General features: G+C 41.0%; 1 protein-coding gene across 2 annotated transcripts in view; it reads left to right on the forward strand.

The window, feature by feature from the left end:
• syn3 (synapsin III) overlaps positions 1-10955 on the forward strand; it is a 136755-nt gene that overhangs the window by 115013 nt on the left and 10787 nt on the right. For both annotated transcript variants that reach the window (XM_076875720.1, XM_024805808.2), the window contains exons 8-10: positions 3881-4023; positions 4666-4740; positions 4986-5088. In XM_076875720.1, the coding sequence (XP_076731835.1) occupies positions 3881-4023; positions 4666-4740; positions 4986-5088 (321 nt within the window). The remainder of the gene's footprint in view (positions 1-3880; positions 4024-4665; positions 4741-4985; positions 5089-10955) is intronic.

The raw sequence follows: 10955 nt of genomic DNA on the forward strand, positions 1-10955 counted from the left end.
TGAGTGTCGTGAGCACGAAGTTTCTTTATGTTGGGTTGTCCTGTTTACCAAGGACATGATCTTTCACAGCTGCTTGTATTTTATCTGAAATGCACTGTTGGTCTTCCTCTTCTTGCCTTCTGCCGCCTTTCCATCTTCCTCATCCACCAACTCCCCCCCACACATTTCCTCTTGTGCATCTCAGCTTGTTACTATCTGTTTTGTGGTATCGGTCTTCAACTCACCATGGTGCCTGTGCGCCCTGACGTGGCATACACTCGTCTGATCACTTCATTAGCAAGTGTGAAAAATGGTTCATTGTTATGTGTAAGCACTGAAATCTGCCACCTGTGCTTACCCTTGCGCAACACAAGTACGTCACAGTGAGAACTGAATGAATGTGAGTGTATCTAAAGTATTGGAAAAAGGGTAAAATAATATCTGCAAATTATGTCCTAAAAGAATGTACGTTCAGTACGTTCAGCATGTTGGTTCTCATGGCAAAGAGTGGAATTTGGTGTTTTAGCAATTTAGGGAAACTCTAACACAAACCAGGAGAAAGCTTAGTAAATAAAATACAAGCTATTTAGTGAATTCTTTAAAAAAAAAAAAAACAACACACACATACTATGCATATTTTCCTTTATATACGAAGCACTGAATTTATTACCTTGTGTGGTGGGGCGTGGTCTGCGGTGCCGCGCGGACGCACCTGCACGGCATCCGCAATCACGCCCGCCGTGTCAAAACACGGGGACTCAGTGGTTGGTGTGCGGTTGTGGTGGTGTGATGCAAATGTTAAATAAAGATGGCTCAAAACATGGCTCTGTGGTCCCGTCGTGCCTTAATTCCACCACACCTACAAAGCACATTCTCTAGGTTTTCCTATGAAGCCTCACTTGCCCTGGTTTGACTGGATTCTAATGACAGCGAATGTTAATCTGAGCAGACACAGTTAGTATAATGTTACTGCATTTGATTGGGTTTTTTATGTAATTTGGTTGTGCTGTGTTTACATAACACAGCACAACATATGTGACATGCTAACACATAGCATGTCACATATGAAGTAAAACTTACAAGTCAATGTCTAAAGTTTGCTAACACTAGCTAGCAGTAGGCGCTATAAGCTACCACTATGGTGGAAAACTAAAGAAATGAGCAAAAGATGGATTCAATGTTTTGCTTGAGAGAGGAAGAAGAGTTACTTTCTGTTAAAAAATGTCTGTATTGGATCTTAATCGGTAAGGTGTCTTTTCAGGTTTTACAGTGACGTGACAGCTAACCATGTGATATTAACTTGTCTGGCATTATGAACATATGATGCTGACGGGTCACGTGAAAAACGGTTTATGATGGGGCTGTCAATGTTAACGCATTAATGCGCATTAATCCATCGTCATGAGCAACGCAGTTAACATTTTTATTGAAATTAACCCATCTGGAGCGCAGACTGACTCAAAATCCCTGAAATGTCACTGTCAGGGCATTTCGGGCAGTTTGTACAAACTTTGTCCATTCTGTGCTCCAGATGGGTTAATTGCATTAACAATGTTAATCGTGACAACGGATTCATGAGCGTTAATGCATAAACGTTGACAGCCCTAGTTTATGACAGTCGCGAGGTGAAATTGGTCGGGAGACAGTTTCTAGCTACAACACCGCAAACCGGAATGGAGACCAACTTTGAAGGAGAATGTTCTTTGTTTCCAGTTTGTGTCACAGCTTCACAAGTTTGGCAAGTTAGTCAGTTAGCAAACGTTTGCAGACATGTCTGTGTCTTCCTTGCAAACTACAGGCGACTACAGCGGTCTGCTAGTGACCAAAGTGGTTTAAAAAAAAAGTTTTTTGGTGCAGCACTCGCTTTGTGACCAGTTTCACCTAGCAACAGCAAGCAACCTCCAAGAACCCCCAACCACTCAGGGAATAGACATTTTTAACACCGAAAACAATAGATAAACAAGATTTTGGTTACTTCTTCGTCTTTTCTAATTAGCTATTCATGACTATAAACACAGTTTAACTCAACCATGTCTAGTCTTAAAGATGTTCATTCTTTTAATACAGTACACCCACTAATAACAAGCACAAGCATCCTGTACGTGTATTTTAGCGAAGGTCTTGGAATAAAATGTGCTTAAAGCTAACAGAGAAGCTAACATCACACAGTTAAAATCCATAATTTCCTTAATGACCAGCAAGCGGTAGAAGTGTTTCAAACTAGGCATTAGTTGTGTTGCTGTTTTCTAAAATCTGATATGGATCCCAAGGATATTTTGTAAGAAAATACAGTCATGTTTTTTTAAATCTGTTGGCTTATTTGAAGCTATTTCATAGTCTGCCTTGTAAGCTCATTTTAGAAAGTCACTGATTTAGCGTCAGCGACATATGTGGGTTTTGACAAGCACGCTCATTATGTAATTACCCATCAAAGTGACAACACTGTTTATGTGACCACATTCACCATCAAAGCTGCCCACCCGTCTTTAAAAAATTAAAATTTACTTTTATTGTTCTGGTGTCATTGGTGTCACTCTTTTCGGATTTTCCTTATTTCTTTTCCTATTGACGTTTTTTTGTGTTCATTTTCTGAAGGTGGGTTGCATCATTTGAAAACAAAACAAAATCTCCTTGGGATTCCTTTGTTCCACCCAGACAACTTGTCCTTAGTTTTTACTAGTTTGGGGGATTTGAAAGGGCATTAAAGTAAAACTCTTATAAACACACAATTAAACTGTTGCTTAAGACCTCACAAATTGTTGCATGTAGACACAAGTGTCTTGTGCCTTGCCTTTCCATAACCTCTTTTATCTCTCTTTGAAGCACATTACAAAGAAATAGGAGTGTGGGCTAACCCATCAGTGCCATAGCAACAAACTGAACCATTTCGACACTATGTATGACTGTGTTGGCTGTTTTTTTTTTTTAAACTAAAATTGACCATAAATTGAGGTAACCCTGTCGATGTATATAAAGGGACTTCTTGACTAATGGATATGCAACTGTTTAGTCCACAGAATCATCTAAAGTGTTCTATATATTACCATTTGCAGAAAACTTAGTGCCCCAGTGTAAACACAGAAACAGACTTTGTTTATGGTACATACCATTTCAGTATGGAAAATGGTTGCCTTTAGATGTGCTATTTGAAGAACAGAAAAACAGAAGACGAAACCCCCGAGGAAACATCAACCTCCTGTTTTCTTTATCTGGTTTGTGTTTTATCATGACGGAAGCGCAATGTTCCCATTGCTTCCTCCGTGATGGTGCTAGTGAGAGGGATGGTGATGAGTGAGTGGATGCTCTGCACTGACTCGTTTGGTGCCTGAGACAAGAAAACTCGTAGCCGCACAATAACGTTGGCGATTGATGTGACTGTCTCTTAGGATGCCCAGTTTCCCATTGGAAGCACACCTCATTAATCTTTGTATCAACATAAATTACAATAATAATACCACTCAACAAGAAACATCAGAGTAAGTCTTCTAAAAATATATGAGAGCCTTAGTTTCCTACAAATGGCCCTCAGTGGTAATTGTCACTGGAGGAAAATATTTGTTTCCTCTGTATTTTACGCTGTCACACCTCATTGTTACCTAATAATCTCACGGTGAAATTGAAAAATTGCTTTGAATTATATGATATAAACATGTTGTGTGTCGATAGGCTCCCATTGCATCATTTCCCTCTTAGTCTGCGTCTGCAGTCTACTGTTTAATAACTGGGAAAGAGGTGATGTAGTTTCAAAGCCGCCCCCGGCAATGTTTCCATACGTGGACCCCTCATTATCCAGCTTGTGTACAAGTGTGAAATTCCTGTGGGATTTTAAAGCAGCCGCTGCCAGTTTCAGCAGCGTCCTTTGTAATTAGCTGCCCGCTAACAAGTGGCGTCTCTCCTGCAGATTAAAGTCGAAAACCAACAGGACTTCCAGGACATCACCAGCGTGGTGGCTCTGGCAGGGACGTACGCCACCACCGAGCCGTACATCCAGTCCAAGTACGATATCAGGATCCAGAAGATCGGCAGCAACTACAAAGCTTACATGTAAGGTGTTTTTTATTGGCTTGCTGCAACCAACTTCTGGTGGCTGTTGGTGGCATTGCAGGTGAATTTGAAAGCAAACATTTTAAGCGTTTTAGTAGGTTAATGGTAGCAAGGCATGTGGAGCCAGTGGGAAATGAACTCTTATAAAGCATCATCTGGAAAATAAACAGTTTCACCAATAATGGCAAATTATATGTTAAAGTAGTACTTTTCTTGGATTCCAGGCAGTTTTCAGCATTAATGCCTTGATTTTCATGGCCTCGTGCCCCAGCTCCACCCATCTGGAAGCCATAGACATTCCTGTCAGCCAAGCATATTACAACAAAGAATTTGTGCTCAACCTTTTAGCTTTCAAGACTGTATCTGAACAATTGCTCAACCGAAATCGGAGAGGGGGGGCAAAGTAGCCAAGGCTTATCTCATCGTATTTTTTTCCCTGCCCTCACCATTAAACCGTGTCTTTGATTGGCTTTCACACAAACATTATCTAGGTGTGGATTAAAATGGCCATCCTTGATGAACTGATGATAGCTTCCCCCTTGAGAGGGAAAAGCAAAAGTTGGGAGCGATTAACTGTTGCTGGAGCATTTTAGCTTGTTTTTTGCAGAAATATGAATTCATTTCCTGGTGCCCCCCCTTCAGGAGAACATCCATTTCTGGTAACTGGAAGGCCAACACAGGTTCTGCCATGTTGGAACAGATCGCAATGACTGACAGGTGAGCTGGTTCAGAGATTCTCTTGGAAAAATGCAGATCTGTTAAGTACACTGAATCATTCAGACATCTGTGTTCAATTGAATACACTGGCACTACTTTTAAGCATGAATCTGATTATCTCATTGTCCAAAAGTCTTGGAAGCCTTTACTGACATTTATAGCTGTTAAGTCCATTCTTCCTTTAATGATATCTGTAGTGATTATTGGGTTTTAAACAGTCAGCTGTTTGCGTCCCTGTGCTTCAGATATCGTATGTGGATAGACTCCTGCGCTGAGATGTTTGGGGGCCTAGACATCTGCGCTGTGAAGGCCGTGCATGGAAAAGACGGGAACGACTACATTATCGAGGTCAGTGTGTTTTCATCTACAGCTCCAAGGAGAGTTTCAGGAAACAGGGGCTGAAACTTGCTCTTTCATTGCATTATAGTGTATTTTAGATAAATAAGATCTGTCATCATGTTTCAGGACATTTGCAAACATAACGGTTAACCAGCAGTTAGATCGCTTCTCAGCAGCATCACAGGGCTAAAGCAGTTTGTGTAAGCGTTACCTTGGATTCATTCTCTTTCCCTGCTGATAATACTTTTCATATCATGGGTGAAAGTCAATCGGGAAGGGTGTAACCACACTTGCTGGCACATGATCTTCACAGCCTTGAAAGAACGATTAGTCTGCAGACCAAACATGGGCAGCTGAATGAAAACAACATCAGGAGTCAGCGGTTGACTCACTTCATCTTCTAATCCAGTCTGTTTGTTTGAGTCTGCTGGTAAAGTTTGGCAGTGGAAGTGTAGCTTGCAGTTTGTAGACAAATAAAACTGTCATGGCGTGACTTGACGCAACCAGTTTGGTTGGAGGTTTGGGCTTTCAATGTGATGAGCGTGGCAGTAACAGTGCCTGGGACGGGGTTTCCACTGGGGCCACTAGAGGTTCACTGTTCAGTATCTCTATATACAGCATTTAACATATGTTACACATAAGCATGGTTTAAAGGTGCAGTCTGTGGGGCTTTTAGGTCATTTAAGAGGGGCCAAAAAAAGAAGGTGGAACTCATAAATATACATCGCTTAGTGTGTAATTGTCTGAATGCAGGTGCCTCATGTGTTCAGGTCCTGTCTGAAAATTTCAGAACATATCTTTACTTGTTCAGATTCATGAGACTCACCTTGATCATCTGGGTTTTTGAAGTGCACTCAAGCACTTTATCCTATTTAAGATTTATACTATTTAACATTCACATGCCAATAGATGCATCAGAGAGCAACCTGGGGGTCGTATCATGCCTGCACCCTGCAGACAGTATCATGCATGCAGACTGGAACAGCCAGGGATGGAAAATACAATCTGACATGGCAAAGGTTAGCATAGCAACACATCTATGTTGCTATCATTGTCTGTTAGATTAGTTGGATAAATTATTGTTGGTCATTCACATAACATTCTTACGTACTTTTTTTTTCCAATAATGACATGAGAAATATAATTCATTTATTTGGAATATGTGTTATGGGGCTTTATGGGTCAACTCACTTTATTTATCGCTATTAAATAAAGAAAATCATTTAATAGTTACGCACACACGCCATCTCCAGCAGCCTCACAGGTCTCACAGCCCCAACAGAAGGAATAACTTGCACATATATGTTACTATGATGAGCTTCCCTGGAACTCACACTTTCTGTATGTCTTACTTTTGTTCCACTCCAATAATTTGTTGTAATGCTTATTGATTCTAATCAAGGTTGTCAGTTTATTTATTTCTCTTTTTTAATTTGATTTCTGTCCTTTTTAAAAAATATCTGTTTATCTAAAATCGTAAATACCTTACCCAGAAATGCACATTTTCCTTTAACAATTATTCCCAGGGGCAAAGCAAGAGACAAATAGTTGTGTGCAATCAGTTTTGTTTTTAGAGCAGCTTCCTATGCCTTCAAGTCTGAGGAAATGAGCCAGTCTGGACATCTGAAATGCCCAAACTTAGGATCAGAACATGACATCACTCTGGTGACTATCTGTGTGCTGGGAGAGAGCGGTTGTGAGAAAGCAAAAAAGACCTCAAACTATCCCAGGAAGTATCTATCAGCTCCCCGGGGGCGTGTAGTCTCAGTACTAGGCTGCTACGACAGAGAAACCCACGACACAGTCAAGTAGCAATGTTTCCTGACAAGCATTACTTCCTCCTCCTTTACTCCAACCCTAGATGGAATTTAATTAAGTGCGACGTTGAAGAGCTGTCGGCCGTCACAGTCAGAAACTGTTTTCTTTCTTTCTGTTTTTTGGTGTCAGAACAAAGACAGCAGCCGTAACACCTCACCCTAATGCACAGTAATGAGCTACTCAGAAGCACTTCATTAACACATTACTGCAGCTGGTATCAACATGAGGCAAACTCCAGCTTGTGTCACTTCACTGGGAAATGTATAGATAATAGGGGTGCAGTATTGTTATGTAACATGACACAGTGCACCACAGCGTTTGACAAAATGACATGACAGAAAGTATTTTATATACACAGCTGATCTGACAGGATGTGTCAGCCACATGACATGAAGTAGAATGGCTGTGCTGGTGTAGTCAGTGTCAGTTAGTCCATCTCTTTGTGCAAGACTGTGAAGATTGTTGCAGACCAATCAAAACACGTCCCATAGCAACGGCACTCCCTAGTGGCAGGAGCCTCACCACACCACAAAAGTGTGGCTTGAGTAACACAACAACGACCAAACACTCAATGAATGCCAGATCCCAGCGCAGCTGCGCATCCATGAGGCTTCCCATCCCACAACCCACAGGGCCCAGAAGACCCGCCGTCAGATTTTGGTTGCGCGTCCCCAAAGGACACTTGCTGAAGTCCCAGCACATGGGGAGCCTACACAATAGCAGGCACATAATACTATAAAGAAACTTTATTTAATTTAGCACGTGTAAATTCAACAGACTTTACATAAAAGGTAGGTCTACGATGCCTTAAGGCAAGAAAAACAACAAAACTTTCTAAGTCTTTGAGATTATCAGTACAAAAAAAGTTTTTTAAATTACAATGTCAAATGTAATATTTTTCTACTGGTCCACAGAAACAACACAAAACTTAAAGGGCTAATGTTATGCCTAATAATGATTAGAACATTGTTGGCCTAATTGTAAGAAAATATCATTATATTACAGATTCAGCCATCGGGAGTGACTTGATCTGTTGACAGAGATATTTCAGATATTGTGCCTTCAAGCTAGCAAAAGAGAACAGCACACATGTTGCGATCTTGAAGCTAAAGTTGTTTTCCCAGAAATGGATGACCCTCTGGCCAGCCCTGAACTTCAACTGCACCATCATTTTCAACGAGCACATTTCACTTTTTCTCTGTAAACATTTGCCATGCAGCCCGATATTGTCCAGAAAACACAAACCTTTGCTGCTTAGTAAAAGTACAGGACAACACCTCTGTGTTCCAGTGGTGAAAGAACTACAGCAGATCCAGTCTTCTGTTAGATGACTCTGTATCCTAATAAATCAGCAGGGTGGATCCCGCTTTAGCTTGCCACCGCACGCCGTTTGAAGTGGGGCCTGGCGGTCTTTTACCAGGCCTGCATTCAGTCCCCTGTGGTAATGACTCAACTGGCCAAAACACCGTGCCACACCCGACCTCGCTGCCAAATCCTAGCCAAGAAGCTGGGTACACACAAAAAAGGGGGAGCTTTAAAGGGTTCTTTAGCTTGGGAAGTGGTTCTGTGCAGAACAGAGAGATCCCAAACAGCTGTGAAAAACAAAGAAAATGAGTGGAAAAGACGACTAGTTTGGGTGTCCTCAGTTTGTTATAGGCGTTCTTAGAGGCTCTTTTAAATAAAGCTTTTGATTTGCTTTCAATTTTTTGTCATCAAATGTGGATTTTTTTTAATCAGTTTAGATTGTGCTTACAAAGGACGACATAAAAACCTCTCTTGTTTTAGTCATTATCACTGACAGATTGTTCCACGACTTTTCAATGATTGATGAGGCTTTTTTGAGAAAGTTGTTGCAATGTGTGGCAAGCCCACAAAAGAAACAGCCCTATAATGATATGCAAAAAAAAGCTTTAAATTAATAAGAAATAAAATAGATGAATTTAAACCTACAACTGCCTTTGGGTGCTCTCTTCCTTGCTGGGTGTTGTTTCACTCCAAGTTTCTGTTTCTTGTATTACGCAAAGAAATCATTAAATAAATCTTACACTTTGGTCCGTAGTTTGCTGTACTAAGGCTTTTGTAGCTTTGCCTCTGTATACCACTACAGTGGATCTTAAATCAGATAGTTAATATGGAATTGAAATGCTGTATTTCAAGAGGTTTTACAAAATTATTAGATGAAGTTTTCAGGATTTATATTTTTATGCAAATCCCCCATTTTCAGAATCTTAACAAATAATTGGACAATTGACTGAAAAGCTGTTTCAGGGCGAGGTCAGGTCTGTTCCCTTGTTTTGGAGGAACCAAATCAAAAATCTACCCTTCTAAATTATTTACATTGGGAGAAGCAGCTTCACCATAGCTCTCAAGCCAAGAACACACGCAAAGAGGTAGCAAGTGATGATGTGCAAACCACTGGTTACACTCATAGACAGTATAAAACATGAACTTAGCCATAGTTTCTGGTCCTGGTCCTGTTTTGGAGCATCAAGTTGAACATTTCCCCGTTGCCATCTTTGCAACATAGAAAACACTGTGGATCAGACGGTGAAACTGGCGAACGGCTTATTATTGAAAACTCATTAGCTGGCGATGTGTCGATTCCGTACCATAACTAATCCTCAGTTTTTGGAACCAAAATTTACAAAAAAAGACTTCAGTATGGCCCAAAACAAGTGAACGAGCCAGCAGGAAAGTGTTTACGGACAGAAAGCCATTACTTCTTTTTGCAGCCATAGCGATCACCTTATGATAACCTTAAACAGATTGCAGGTCTTAGATGCCAAGTTTTGTTGCTCTGGAAGCTACCTCCACGTTCTATAGATCAAGAAGGCCAGATTAAAAAACTTGTACTGTTCTGAAAAGATTAACTTGTAAAAGAATGATGGGAGAAAAAGCGACCACATCGTCAGTCAAACATGGTGGAGGCAGTGTTATGGTATGGACAGCTGTTTAAAAAGAGCCTAAAGAACAACTCTAGCCTGTGTGAAAACAACAAGTGGCTGCTCTGCATCCTACCCCAATCACCCCGAACCGGTCGGAGCAGCTGGTTGCGCCTCCATGAGGCTGGATCTGCAGGTTTCCTCCTGTTAAGTGTAAATTTTTCCCGCCCACTGTCACGAGTGCTTGCTTAAAAGAGGTCGTTTGATTTTTGTTTTTTTCTCTACATTGTTTTAGGCTCTTTACCTTGCAATATAAAGCACCTTAAGGCGACTGTTGTGAATTGAAGTGAGTTAAGTCTTTGCCTGCATCAGTATCTTGTGCCATAATAAGTCGCATTCATTTGAATCTAAGCAAACACCAAGTGTGTGCTAAGAGGCCAGTTTGTCTGAAATTGGACTAAAGAACATTTTTGGGATTTAACTGATACCACTAATAAAAACAACTTCAGCCACAGAGAGCTCCAGTACAGTCTAATCTCTGCCTGGCATATGCTGTGTACCAGAGGATAAGCACACACACACCCACACACACACACATGCATGCATGCCTGCTGATGTGTTTACAGCCTGCAGCTGGGGTGCGGTGCAGCAGCTTCTTCCACCATGATGGGCATCTACATCCTAGCCAGCAGCAGCAACACTCCTTTGCTCCTGTTTGTTTTGGTTTTTAGGGAGGAGGACAGCAGGTCTCTGAGCCTCATGAGGCCTGTGGTTCTGCAGCACACATGGACCTGCATGTGAGCTCAAGTGCTGGGAAAAAACATTTTTCCTTGTTTTGTTTTTTTTCTTTTTTGATTATTTGAATTATTTGTGTGGCAATGGGTTTGGTCTATGCCCTTCAAAGTCATGCCCCAGCAACATAATATTTACAGATGGAGCCACTTTTTTTTGCAGATCACTGGAAATTCTAACTTTGGCTTCTTGTGTGTGTTCAGATAAACCTATTTAGTTTATACAGAGCTTAACTAGAGAAGTCTGTGATCAGTCAAAATTAAACTGTTGTAAAGCTTATATGAACACACATATAGAGAAATAAACTAAAGCATCTTTTTTCGCTTCTGTTTATGTGATTGATTGCCAGAGCACCGAAGACCTCCTGAGAAGACAGAAACTCGC

Source organism: Maylandia zebra, linkage group LG17 (genome assembly GCF_041146795.1).
Source record: "Maylandia zebra isolate NMK-2024a linkage group LG17, Mzebra_GT3a, whole genome shotgun sequence".
NCBI classification, from domain to species: Eukaryota; Metazoa; Chordata; class Actinopteri; order Cichliformes; family Cichlidae; genus Maylandia; species Maylandia zebra.